The 14,735-nt window shown below is 40.4% G+C and overlaps 1 protein-coding gene across 3 annotated transcripts in view; it reads right to left on the reverse strand.

Moving 5' to 3' along the window:
- Positions 1-14,735, reverse strand: part of LOC132806698 (probable E3 ubiquitin-protein ligase HERC1) — a 343,050-nt gene that overhangs the window by 236,630 nt on the left and 91,685 nt on the right. For all 3 annotated transcript variants that reach the window (XM_060821274.1, XM_060821268.1, XM_060821283.1), the window contains 2 exons: positions 8,055-8,187; positions 1,996-2,187 (listed from right to left, as the gene is read on the reverse strand). In XM_060821274.1, coding sequence (XP_060677257.1) covers positions 1,996-2,187; positions 8,055-8,187 — 325 coding nt within the window. The remainder of the gene's footprint in view (positions 1-1,995; positions 2,188-8,054; positions 8,188-14,735) is intronic.

Here is a 14,735-nt window from a genome sequence, read left to right on the forward strand (position 1 = left end):
ATTTGCTGTATTTGCATGGGGAACAATTAACCTCATCTCAGAAAAATAAATCTTGTCCAATGCATTCCTAAATTAACTTTTTAAACAATGCAGTCAGCATTAGTTGTTTTCAAACAACCTGACACTAAAAGTACGAATTTTCATTTCCTCAAGTTGTTGAGAATTTTAAAGATATAAATTTAAAATTAGATTCCTTTGTCTCTTATCTTTCCTCCCTCAATCCAATTTTTCTTTCCCTCTCTAATTGTATTTTTATACCTGATTTACCATACATTTGCAACCTTTGATCTTGAACTTTGCATTTTGCATTTCACAATCCTTTAACCTGATTGGTTAAGGCAACAGTTGATTGCCCAAATGCTCAGTTTTCCTCACTGCAACACAGTATCAATTTATACTTTCAATGTCTTGCTATGCAATAGGTGAAACATCCAAATATGCAATGACTATTCCAACTAAGAGCATTTGGTAATGGATAATTTTGCAAACTATGAACAAACACTTCGGAATTTCCCAAAATATACAAATGAGAAGGAGTAAGTCAATCAGCCCTTCTAGTCTCTTCCAGCATTTCGTAAAATCATATTAGATCTGATTGTAACCTCAAATCGACATTCATACTTACCACTGATTACAATCTATCTACTTCTGCCAAAAAAACATTCAGTCTCTGCTTCCATTGCAGTTTCAGGAAGAGAATAGCAAAGGCTTGCAACACCCTGTGAGGAAGAATTTCACCTAATATCTTAAGTGTGACCTCGGATTCTACATTCTCTCACTCTTAGCCTCTGAAATCCTTACAGAGATTCTAGGTTTTCATCAAGTCACCGCTTGCTCTTCTGAACTTCAAGGACACAAGCCTGGTCTGTCCAATATTTACAGTTAAGACAATCTGTTCATTCATGGTATGTTGGTAAACCGTTTCATAGCTGCACAGCAACACATGGCAATAATATGTTAACAGCAAAATAAAATGCTTATTTTTAAAATCAACTTCACACTGTGTTAGTGTGAGAGAGGTGAAATTTACACCACAGACACTGCTGCATCTTTGGGCAGCTTTGCTTAGGGCCAGCAATCTCTTTGAGGCAAATAGCATCACAAAAATCTGCTCTTGAAACTGTACCATAGTGCACGCTTCGGCACTCAAAATTATCCTGGCTCCCTAATTTCATTGCTTCTTACAAAATGGAGAAGTCAAAGCTTCTGCCTTTCAAGCAGAACACAATCTGTCACATTCTGGCAGCAGGAACCTCCTGACCCTAAAACACGTCAGATACATGGACTCAGTAAATCAATGTGGCCAGTGCTAATCTTCATTCTGGATCATCTCTGCACTCTTTGCCTGATTCCAAGGGTCCCATAGAAATCATATGATTGTCATCCAAATCCACCGAATCTTTACCCCCCCCACCCCCAAATAAAAGTCTGAACAATTGAAAGTTAGACTTGAGTTCTTACAAAAGTAAGATTTCAGCTAACATTTGAGATTTCAACATGAACGCAGTCAATGCGATCGAGAAGCAGGCTGTCCATGTCAAGAAAATTATGAGCCAATTCCCCACTTTGGAGTACAGGAATACCATAGCTACCTAGTATGAGCAAAGCCCAGAATGATTGGATTTAGTTTTCCCTACAATTGTACTAACAATTACCAACAGTTTAACAGTTACAGATAAAGTAACCAAAATCTCTGCTATCACCTCACATGGAGACATTCTGCAACAAACTCAATCAGCTTCTGCACGATGATTATACACCTGAATAAGTGGAACTTCACCAGCTGACCAGTGACCAGATTCAAAACATAGTGGCAGTGCACATTGCATGTTCCATCTACATACTCTAGCTGCTAAAGAGTATTAGCTGCAGGCCAAAGGAGCTTTAACTAACTAATCTGCATAACTTAATTGTTGATTTGTAACAATACTCATTTTAGCCCATTTCTAAATTAATTCATTTCACTAAAATGACAGTGAAATCAGTTTATCTAACCATGCATTGTCCATTCGAGTTCCTGCTCCTCCAGTAACATAGCAGCTGGTAAAAGCCGGATTAGGTGATCAAGAGGTTGGAGCAGATCTAGAAGATTGCTTAGTAAAGGTCGTACAATGCTAACAGGTAGCAACAGAAGGGAGTAGATCACTTGACATAAAACACTTCCAGCAGCAGAGTTAAAAAGAATACCTAAAAGCAAGAAAACAAAATTACAAAATTTTGAAGGACCAAAGCTTTTGATAACCATTGATTAGAATGCTGACTTTTATGTCTATACTAGCTTCTTTTTCTTACATTAAATAATCAATATAAACTTAATAGTCATTAAAGTCAGATTCCTATGTGACACAAAATACTTCACTAGAATTCTGCATACAATTGTAATCTAGCAATATAAAAACACTAATTTATCTTCTATGGGAACTTTTATTTATATAATTAAATGCTGAATATACAAAGGAAACACCAATTTACTTAAAATTTGAAAATGTGTTACTAGTTTTCTAAACATGTAAAATACATAATTTATTTAGATACATAGGTTATTAAAAAACCTATTTTTGTGGGGCTTTATCACATCATTTAACATCTTAAAATAATGAACCACAATAGAGAGGAACCTCGATTATCCGAATAACACAGGCGGGGGTATTCGAATGCTGGATAACACAGTTTAGCCAAGTGTCAGGACCTTGCAATCTTGTCTGGATAATCTGAAATTTGGATAATCAAATGCTGGATAATTGAGGTTCCTCCGTACTGTATATTGAAATGCAATAACTTATGCAGGAGAAAATGGAAGTCAATGTTACAGCATGATTTCACAAAGATCAATGTCTGAATCAATTCGGTTATCTGTGCAGAGAGGCTAAGGAATAATATTGCACCAGAAACTCAGAAAATCAATGCTCTTGTAACATGAGATTTAGTACAAGCATGGCCCAAATATCATGAAGCCGAGACCCTTTATTCTACTGACAGTTGGTTATTAGAAACAGGAAATTAAGGATAAATAAGGACCTACATACACTATGTACATGGAACAATCATGTATATTACAATGGACTGAGGGATTCCTGTCTGCTCCCCCATCCTATCAGCCCACTCCCTACCAAAGACACCCCTTCTTTCCGTGACAATGTGTTCAACTACTCTAGATCCCCTCTTTTTTTGCTGGTATCTGCTGATGGAGATCTGGAAAACTGCACTTCCCTTGCTCATTTCCCCCAGTCAGGTCACCGCCTGAAGGTCCCATTTCACACTGCCCTGCTTGAAACTTGCCATCCCGGCAACAATACTTTACACAATGCTAAGCAGCTGCATGTTTCAATGGTGGCTAGCAAGTTCAAATTCACATTAACGTTAGTATTTTCCTCTTGCACTACTATCTACACAAATAGTATGGGTTGGGGCGATGTCCAGATTTACTTGACAGGACCTTCTCAGCTTTGTATTTGTACTAGAAATTTCCAAGGCATCCAAGAACTGTGGCAGATTGTCTACTTTGGGGTCTCGGTCAGTCAAAGCTTTAGCAGTCATACGATTGGCAGCACTTCTTAGTTCAATTTCTGCCTTGGGCCTCCCTGAACTGGAAGCACTCTTGGATTCAAAACAACCAGATAACCTCAGGATTCCACACTACTCGAGCCATTACGTATCAACACTTGAGGCTCTGTGATATCAGTGAGTGAGTTGTTTGTCTTCACATCGTTCACCAGGCTCCTGGCCTCAAGCAAACTCCCTCTGTGTACCACTTTGAGACTGTTCTCCAGCTATTGATTCAACAACATAGGTGTGGCCAGTGTGAACATTTGCTTGATGATTCTGTGGGTTCATGGTCCCACACGTCCTGTATCTTATCCTGACACTTCACCTGATGAGGTATAGTGCTCCAAAATCTTGTGATTTCAAATAAACCTGTTGGACTATAATTTGGTGTTGTCTGACTTCTGACTTATTCCGACCTTTGCTATTCAGATTTTTGAGGACACCATTGCACATTACATAGGTTAATCTGTCAGCCTTGTGATCGGTCAATCTTTTTCTTCTCAGCACTTCTCTCAGAACTCAAATTCTATTTTAATCATCTGGCTTAGCCTCATACGGTGTTCAGCTATCCACTCATTGACTTCACCATCTCCATCAGATGTGGTCAGTCTAAGTAGACAGATTAAAAAAAAGAGGCAGTGTGGAAAAAAAAAACTCATGGAAGAATATTGGGTGCAATTCTAAGCATAAACTGAAATGACTCCTCAACAGCCGGTATCCCATCACCAAGTCACCTTCTACTTACATGTGTTTTGTGCGTAGCACTGATCCAATTCCCGAGACGACTCTCAAAATGAACAGGATGCCTGACGCTCCTGTTTATACAAGTCAGCCAGGGATCCCTGATTGGACCTAATTAACAGCCCCAAATCAGGGAACTCAAATTCTGAGATCCACCTGGCTGACCTCATTATAATCTCTAACCGGCTCCAGAAAGCACTCAGGTCACTTTTGTTTACTCTCAAGAGGCAAGGTATGCAGATAGGAGAAAGTGAGGACTGCAGATGCTGGAGATCAGAGCTGAAAATGTGTTGCTGGAAAAGCGCAGCAGGTCAGGCAGCATCAAAGAGCAGGAGAATCGACGGTTCGGGCATGAGCTGAGTATGCACCTCTGGGGGGCTCCAGTGTTGAGTGTTAGTGAGGATGAAATATTGTCCTCAAACTTTACTGATCTTCTGTCATTTAATCTGTGACAGCACTATTCCTGGACCATGGAAACCGGCATTTGTTTCCAATACAAGGAAATTGGAAATTCAAGTAGCCAGGGGAGGATGATGTGACAAGCTTCTGCTGGAGGGTGCTGTGGTTCAACTCTGATTCTCCTTGAAAATATTATGTCTTGCGGATCTTTTCTCAACTGTGCCTGCAACATTCTGATTTCCTCAGTGAATCATGGAGTGGGATGGCCAAATGTCTTGCACAAACCTTTTGAAGTGACCTGCTGGACCAAGAAACTCATACAGTTCTGCTGCATCTTAGAGCAAGGCCATTTCCCTCCTCCTCAGGTCTTCTCATCATCAGGAGTAATGCCTTCCTTGGTAACAAAGTGCCCCACATACTGTACTTTTGTCCAGAAAAGTTGGCACTTCTCTTGTTTGAATTCTGAATTTTAAATCAAACGTGAAATATATCTTCCATTTAGATGAGAGACTGAAAATTAAGGTTACTAAAAGCTTTATCCATTATACAACTGAAGAAATCAGGGGCATGACCGTGTACAATCAACATTCTTGTGTATTTTAAAATTCCCTGGTGCTTATTTGCAATGCTGTCTTTTCAGCATTTCAATCAACGATGGGTAGCTGGTTATAACCGTGATCCAATCGAGACTGCAGAAAACATTGGCAGAGGGTAAGCGTTCTTATGGGTCTTTGCCTTAAGTGCCCAGTAATTAACACAAATCCTCAGTTTTGTGTCTTTCTCATTAGGACTTCAGAAGAGGTGTCTGGACATGGTGATTCTTGGATGTCACCTCCATCCAAAGACTTCTGCAGATTGTCCCAGACACCGCCCCCCATGATGGTTTGGAATCCAGTGGTAAGAAATCTTCAAATGGATCGTCATGTTTAGTCACAATTCTGTGGTTTACCAGGTCGAAGTATCCAATGTCATCATCATGTTTAATTAAAGTTTTCTAGTACTTAGTGAATGTAGAAACAAGCTGTATCTACTGGCACTCCTCGAACTTGTTGAAATGAGGTAAGAGTTATGTCCTTCAGTTGGTCCTCTGTCCATGGCAGTGGCAGGTTTAAGGACAGCATTGGGAGCTCATGTTGGAAGGAAGCATCTTTGTTGCTGAAATTGGTGAGCCAAATGGGTAATCTATCCTTTTCTCCCAAAGTGATGAGAGTAGCTCCCAGGATTATACCTAGTGGTGCTTTAGCAAGGTTCAATGTTGACTGATTGGAGATGGTTGGCATGACCTTTAAGAACTACAGTGGTGCAGGCATGTCAAAGAACAGCCCAATTCCCTGCTAGCATGGTCAAAGCCCTGTGCCCGGTCTTCTGACGTTGTATTGTGCTGCTCATTGCAATCACCATATTGGTTTTTCAAGGACATGCAAATACCTCCTAATATGTTTGACCCTGACACAATGACTTGTCTCAAGTGCCTTCCTTCCATTGGAGTATTGATGAGGTCATGAACTAATAGAAATCCCAGATAATGAAAAGCGTGATTAAGTAAAGAAAGGGAGAGCTCAATGAAGCCATGAAAGGTAATGTCTGACCCAATGAGTAGGGACCTGAATGAGGGAAGAGACAATCAGCTCTCACTCTTCAGCCTTATAGACATGGAAGAACTCGTGATAGTTGACACCTCCCACAAAATGTCAATTAGACATAATGCTTCTATCTCGCAATATCTCATGTTCACTGTAGGAAAATACTTAATGGTACAGAAGTCTCAGATTCTTTCTGAAGAAACCCCACTCTCACTTGGCTCTTTACCAACACGTCTTTCGAGCAGCCAGGGGCCTTACCGTGAAGATAGGATAACGAGGAATACATCTGCGCTGGTTGCGCAGCAATTCATTCCAACTTCTGCTTCAGTCTGAGATCTACGTTTCTTGCCTGGGTTAACAGTCATTTCCCGGATGATGTATTGGACTTCGAAGTCCAGAAAACAGGGCATCACTTACTGATTAAAAATCTGCCTATTTCGGACTTCAATATAATTAATGACACAGGCTCAACTGCACTCTGCAGTACAAACACCCACAGATTCACTATCCTCAGAAGACATTTATTCCCATTTTAGTCTTAATTAAATAACCTCCTATTCTGAGATTATGCCTTCTGGTCCTTGACTCTTCCACAAAGCAAACTACCTCTTCACACCTACCCTGTCAAGCTCCCTATGGACCTTAAGTGTCTTAACATTATTATCGCTTATTCTTCTAAATTTCACCAAGTCTCAAGTCCAATTTACTCAACCGCATCCTTCCATACCTGGGAACAACCTACTAAATCTTCTGCAGACTGCCTCTTATGCCAATACATCTTTCTTACTATAAAGGATTCACAAAACTGTTAACAGTGCTCAAGGTGTGGTCTAATTATTGCTTTGTATAGTTTTCGTAAGACTATTTTATTGCTATATTCTATCCTATTTAAAATAAAAGCAAATATTTCTTCAGCCAGAGAGTGGTTGGCCTGTGGAATTCATTGCTGCAGAGTGCAGTGGAGGCCGGGACGCTAAATATCTTGAAGGCAGAGATTGATAGGTTCTTGATGTCACGAGGAATTAAGGGCTACAGGGAGAATGCTGGTAAGTGAGTTGAAATGCCTATCAGCCATGATTGAATGGCGGAGTGGACTCGATGGGCCGAATGGCCTTACTTCCACTCCTATGTCTTATGATCTAAATATTCCATGTTTGCTTCTTATTATCTGTTAACATTTTGTGTATGCTAACATGCATGAGGATCCCCACCTCAAACCCCTTTGTGCTATAGCTTTCTGCAGTCTTTCACTATTTAAAACATTATTCAGTTCCTTTATTGCTCCTGCTAAAGTATGTAAGCTCACATCTTTCCACATTATATTCCAACTACCAAGTTTTTGCCCAGTGAATTAGCCCATTTGTACATCTCTGCACTGCCATCCCCACTTATCTTACCACCTATTTCTGTGTCACTCACAAACTTAACAACAATTTCTTATCCAAGTCATTTATATTATAAATAATTATTACCTCCTTAAAAAAGATTCTAATAAATTTGTCAGGGATAATTTCCCCTTCAGGCTGCCAATCTGACACTGCTTGACAATATCATTTATTTCCAATTGCTCTGCAATTTTGGATTTTATACTGTTCTTTAAAAATAGTTTAAGTTGTGAACTGCTTTTTGGCTTGGTTAGAGTGCTAAAAGGAAAATTAATTAATAGTAAAATTACATCTGCACAAGGGCTGAAGACTTGTTTATAATATAAGAAAAAAAGTAGTATTTTGGTGAAGACAGGCATTTAGGAAATATACATAAAACCTGTATAGGGGCAGCTCTTACCATGTAGTTTTTCTGTGACACTTTTATCCAGTAAGCTTTCTTTCAGAAGAAGAGCAGATCGTCTGTAGGTATCAGATGCATATAGCAGCAGCAACTTTACATGTTTATGCAGCAAATCTATGTTCAAGTGATCCTAAAATAAAGAATACGGGGATGACACGATATCTCATCAGAATTATCAAAATAATTATTGACAATTTCTGATAAAACAAAGCTTGACATCACCTAATGAATCTGGTTCTGACTTACTTGCTCGTTTTGATTTTATTCAACCTTCAAGATTCAGCACCATAGGTTTCGAACATTGTTTTCTGGAAAATGAAGACTAATGTTCGAGAGCACTGGCTACACTCGCATTCAAATATTTGTGGGCCTTGTATGTGTGAGAGCGTGGGTGTGGTGGGGGTGGGAAGAAGAGGCGCAGTTGAAGGGTGTGCAAAAGATAAAAACCATTACCACCAAGTCAATTAGAAGAAACTATCCAACTTGGTATCCTTGTCCTACAGAAGGGGAAATTCAGATAAACCTTATCTAATCATTTCACTTTCAATGGTTTCTCTTCCTAATCCTGCCTCTGGTGCCCCCATAGATCAATCATTGACCTCTCCTATTTCTCAGCTATGTGCTGTTTTAAGCAACATTGCCTGAAAGCACAACATCAGTATCCACGTGTGCAAACAATACATAGTTCTACTTCACTACCCACTCTATTGACTCCTCCATTATTGCTACATTTTATCCAACAGCCATTACCAAATAAGCAATAGTTTCTTCCAATTAAATACTGAGTAGACTGAAATGATTATTTTCAGTCCTTGCTCCAAACTCTGTTTTCTAGTTACTGACAGCTGTTAGAAGGCTATAAGACTTAAAAGCAGAAGTAAGCCAGCCAGCCCTTTCAGTATCCTCTGCCCTTCAATGAGAACAGGCTGACCTAATAATCCTCAACTCGACTTTTTTACCCTTTCCCCATAAACCTCAATTCCCTTACTGATGAAAGTCATGTCAATCTCAGCCTTGAACGTACTTAACAATCCAGCCACAAAAGATCCTCTGCAGTGAAGAATTTCACAGATTAATTACTTCCAAGACAAGAAATTCCTCCTATTGTGTTTTATGCTTGCAACCCCTTATTCTGAGATTGTGCACTCAGTTCCTAAACTCTCCCACAAGGAAAAACCTCTCTACATTTATCCTGTCATTGTACGTATCAAGGTCGCTTCTCAACCTTCTAAATTCCAAAGAATACAGGCCCAATCTACTTGACATCCCCTCATTAGACAGTCCTTCCATACCTGGCATCAGCCTGATGAATCTTTTGTGGGTTAACTCCAATACCACAATATCTTCCCTTAGATGAGGGACCCAAAACTGTTCTCAGTATTCCAGCTGTGGTCCGACTAGCATCTTGTATAGTGTTGGCAAACTCTGCCTACTTTTATGCACCATTCCTTTTGGAGTAAAGGCCGACATCCTTTTTTTCTCCCCCTATTACCTAACGAGCTTTCAGAGATTTTGCAAATCACTGTTCGGTTCCTTTTCATAAAACTCTCTTTTAAATAAGATTCAGCAATTCAATTCTTACTGCCAAAGTTCATAAACTCACATGTTCCTATATTATATTCTATCTGCCAAGTCTTTGCCTACTTGTTTAGCCTGTATACATCCCTCTGCAGACTCTGTGCCATCCCCACCACTTGCCTTCCCACTTTTGTCATGTACATTCACCCTGGACTCAAATAGCATAATAGCTGGTACCTTATCAAATGCCTTCTGGAAGTCTAAATATATTAGATCTACTTACTTCCTTCTATCTATCCTCCTCAAAATATTCTGGTAAAAATTACCAGGCATGATTTCTTCTTCACATCAACTCTGCTTGCTCATATAATGTATTTCAAAATCCTCTAGTATTACATCCTATATAACGTACTCCAAATATATGGGTCTGAAAGGCTCAACACATGATTAATTGCAGTAAGCACCATCAATTGATACCATGTCAGAGTAAAGAAGGAGCTTATAGGAGATAGGTCTGGAGCTATTATTATGCTCCTAACAAGCTCTGTTGTTGTAGATCGCATTATTTTAACTTGTAAATACTTGTTATATGCAATAAAATTCATGTTGTTTATTCAACCATACTCTTCTCGTTTGAACAGAGAAGTGGATACCCAAATCTATAATTAACCACTTCAGGCTCGAAGAAACCCATATATAACACAAACTTCTCCCCCGAAAATGAGAGAGATTAAACCAGTCTGTTTATGTCATTGCTTCCATATTTGATCCTGAGAAATTCCAACTCAATCATTTGATCACTAAAGCAGGCTACTTGCACCTCTGTACCAGTGCGAGAGTTCATTTATCTCAAATCATCTGTTGTTGAAATACTCATTTGAGCCTTCATTATCCCTACACTTGACAATATAAATACACTGGCAAACTGGGCTCTCACTTTCTACACTCTTAAATTCTAGATCACCCAAAACTCACAACTCTTGTTTTCCAAGCAGCTCTTGTACTCTGAACCATATTGGCTCCTGGCTAAGTAACATGTTGGTTTTAAAATTCTCATTCTTATTTTCAAATCTTTCATGGCTTTGTTCCTCCCTATATCTACTATAGCTAACACCCTAAAAGTGATTAAAATATTTCCACTCTTCAAATGCTGGTCGCTGACACCGTGACACAACAACTCAAGGAAAGGTTTCTTGGATGGCCCATAACAGGAGGCAGTCAAACCTCTTAGAATAAATTCTGATTTGGTTGTTGGCCAGGGACACCCAAAGTGACTGTGAGGTGAATGAGGCAGGTAATCAGAAGTAGTAGTATAGGCTTTCAACTAACCGGAGGGGTTGGTGACCTCAGCAGAAATCTAGGCTTACAAATCAAATAGATATGACAACATTTACATGGCAACTATCAGCTATTTGGATAACAATACCCAAAGTGGAATAGTGTACAAACCTGGAAAAATAGTAGTAAATAAGGGAAGTTGTAAAAAGGCAAAATAAATGGTTCTTTATGTGAATGCATTTAGTACTCAGGAAAAATAATGGATTGACAACATAAAAGATAGGCTGCTTGGTACGATTTTATAGCCATTACAGAAACACAAGGAAAGGTTGGACAGACTTGAATTATTTTTGCTAAGTATTGGAAGCTGAGAGGCAATGTCGTACAAGTATATTATAAGAGGACGTGTAGGGTGGATTATTGAGACTCTGTCCCACAGTGGAAGTGTCAATACTAGGGGGCATACATAGAGTGAGAGGGAAAAGTTTAAATGATATGTGTGAGGAGAGTCTTTATAAGCATAGAGGGTGCCAGGTGCCTCGAATGCACTGCTGAGGTGGTAAAAATTATATGTTAGCAAAGTATAAGAAGCGCTGAGACAGGCACACAAACTGGCAGAGAGAAGAGGGATAGGGACCATGTGCAGTCAGATGGGATTAGTTTAGAATGGCAACAAGCTCTGCACAGACATGGTGGACCGAAGAGCCTGTTCCTGTTTTGTGGTTACAAGATGATCAAAGCGAGGAACTAAATACCACATGTTATGTGGCTTTTAAAAAGACAGGTAAGTAAAGGGTAGCTTTGTCACTATGATTAAAAAAAAAGTACTTTATCAAGAAATTATCTTAGATGAAAAGATGTATGGACAGAGGTACAAAATAACAAGGGAAAGATGACAGGTCACAGAGTCAATAGCTTCCCAAAACTAACAATATGGAGAAAGTGAGGTCTGCAGTGCTGGAGGTCAGAGTTGAGAGTGTGTTGCTGACCTGCACAGCAGGTCAGGCAGCAGCCGAGGAGCAGGGGAATTAATGTTTTGGGCCGGAGCCCTTCATCAGGAATGAGACTGGGAGCCTCGAAGGTGGAGAGATAAATGGGAGGGGGTGGGGCTGGGGAGAAGGTAGCTAAGAGTGCAGTAGGTGGATGGAGGTGGGGGGAAAGCTGATAGGTTGGAGAGGAGGGTGGAGTGGATAGATGGGAAGGAAGACAGGTCATGAGGATGATGCTGAGCTGCAAGGCTGGAACTGGGGTAAGGTGGGGGAGGGGGAAATGAGGAAACTGGTGAAGTCCACTGATGCCCTGGGATTGAAGGGTCCTAAAGTGAAAGATAAGACATTCTTCCTTCAGGCGTTGGCTGGTGAGGGAGTAGCGATGGAGGAGGTCCAGGTCCTGCATGTCCTTGGCAGAGTGAGAGGGGAAATTGAAACGTTCGGCCACTGGGCGGTGGGGTTGATTGGTGCGGGTGTCCCGGAGATGTTTTCTAAAGCGCTCTGTGAGAGGGTGTCCAGTCTCCCCAATATAAAGGAGACCATATCGGGAGCAATGGATACAAAAAGTGACCCAAGTTCCAACCTTCCAGCTCAGCACCATCCTCATAACCTGTCCCACCTGTCAATCTTCCTTCCCACCTATCTGCTCCAGTCTATCAGCTTTACCCCCACCTCCATCCACCTCCTGCACTCTAAGCTACCTTCTCCCCAGCCCCACACCCCTCCCATTATCTCTCCACCCCAGTGGCTCCCAGCCTCATTCCTGATGAAGGGCTCTGGCCCGAAATGTTGATTCTCCTGCTCCTCGGATGCTGCCTGACCTGCTGTGCTTTTCCAGCAACATACTCAAAACTAACAATATGCCAGGCCAGAAAATAAATCAAGAAATAATGAGGACATGTAAAAGATAATGGCAGTGCATTAATTAATTAAGGCTAATTTTAACCTTTATGTAGATTGGTAGAGGTGGTCATAAGGAAGGATTCATAGAGCGCACTCGGAGCAATTTCCTACAACAATACATTAGAATCCAATTAGGAATCTGATCATTTTAGCTCTGGTGATGTGAAAGAAGGGAGGAATGCCTTGAAGTGTTCGTTCCTAAGGATTCCATGTGCTGTCAAAAATCTGCCTGGCAGATAGTCTGCTGTGAGTATATAAGCAGCACACATCATCAGTTTGCTTGTTTACCTGTTCAAAAATTGCAATATGTTTTATTATGTTAAATAAACTAACCCAGGGAGTTAATCAATTCCTGCCAAGTGACTGATTATTAGGTCAATGTCACTAATGTGACTGATAAAGTTGTTTACATGAGGAATTCATGGAATGTTTTCAGAACAGTTTGCTAGAACAAAACACGTACAAAACGTGTGTACAGTTGCAGCTCCTGGAATCCTGAGTTTTGGTGTGGGAGTGGCAGTTGGGGGATACCGGATATCCACAACACAGAGTCACAGACAGTATGTAGAGAGGCTGTCACTCCTCAGCCCACAACATCATAGGCAGGCAGAGAATGGATGCCCATCAGGCAGAGTAAGAGGACAAGGCAGGCAGTGCAGGGACCCTCCGTGCCTATTCCCCAGCAAAGCAGATACCATTTGGATACTGTTATGAGGGCATGCAAAAGACCTCAGAGAAACATTGGCAGAAGCAAATTTGCCAAATTTGTTGCAGCAAGGTTGGCTCTGATAGACAGCAGGGGAGGATGAGGTGTGAGAAGGCTATAGTAATTGGGGAGTCAATCCTAAAAGGAAAAGATAGACATTTCTGTGAAATCAGATTCCAGTTTGGTATAAAAGGCAAAACATTGCAGTTGCAGGAAATCTGAAACAAACACAAAATGCTGGAGAAACTCAGTAGATCTGACATCATTTGTAGAGAGAAACAAGAGCTCATGTTTCAAGTAGTATGACTTTTCTTCAGAATTGAAAGCTGTTGGAAGTATGTTTCTTAATACTTTTGAGAGACAGAGGTTCAGTGCAAAAAGAGGTTGTTAATGATGGAAAAAGAGAAAGAGATGTAAAATGGCTGCACATTGAGATGTGAAAGTGAGGGAATGGCTTCTTTATATGAAGAGCAATATAAACAAGACACAAACAGTCAAGGCTGTAGGGGGAAGCTTAAGAAAAATGGATAACAGACAAAATGGTACCATTCTTGTAAACTGCTTCTGCATTCTCTTCAATACATTCACACCTTTCCTGTAATGTAATGCTAAAACTGCACACAATACACTAGGGAAGGCGCAACAAGTGCCTTACAAGTTCAATGTCAACTCCCTACACTTGTACTCTATGCCCCTGTTTATAAAGCCAAGGACACTATATGGCTTACTAACTGTGATGTACACCTGTCGTACCATCTTCAATGGTCTGTGCACGCATACACCCAGGTTTTTCTGCTCCTGCACCCACTTTAGAAATGCAACATTATTTCATATTGTCTGACCAAAGTGCATCACGTCATGCTAAACCAAATCCAAAACTAAACTAGGTTCATCTCTTTGCTCCTGGCTCATATCCCTCCAAACCTTTCATATTCATGTACTTCTCAAAATGTTTTTGAAACACTGTAATTGTACCCATGTCCACCACATCCTCAGGAATTGCATTGCACATGCAAACCACTTTGTGTAAAACAAAATGCCTCTCGTGTCTTTCTTAAATCTCTCTCCTCTCACCTTAAAAATGTGTCTCCTTGTCTTGAAATCCCCCATCCTAGGGAAAAGACAATGACCATTAACTCTATCTATATTCCTCATTATTTTATAAACTTCTAGAAGGTTGCCTCTCAACCTCCTACACTCCAGTGAAAAAAGTTGCTTTTATTATTCAAACCGTCTATATCGAGCAACATCCCAATAAATCTCTCCTGAACTGTCTCCAGCTTA

The sequence above is a fragment of the Hemiscyllium ocellatum genome, chromosome 1 (assembly GCF_020745735.1).
Source record: "Hemiscyllium ocellatum isolate sHemOce1 chromosome 1, sHemOce1.pat.X.cur, whole genome shotgun sequence".
In the NCBI taxonomy this organism is placed as follows: domain Eukaryota; kingdom Metazoa; phylum Chordata; class Chondrichthyes; order Orectolobiformes; family Hemiscylliidae; genus Hemiscyllium; species Hemiscyllium ocellatum.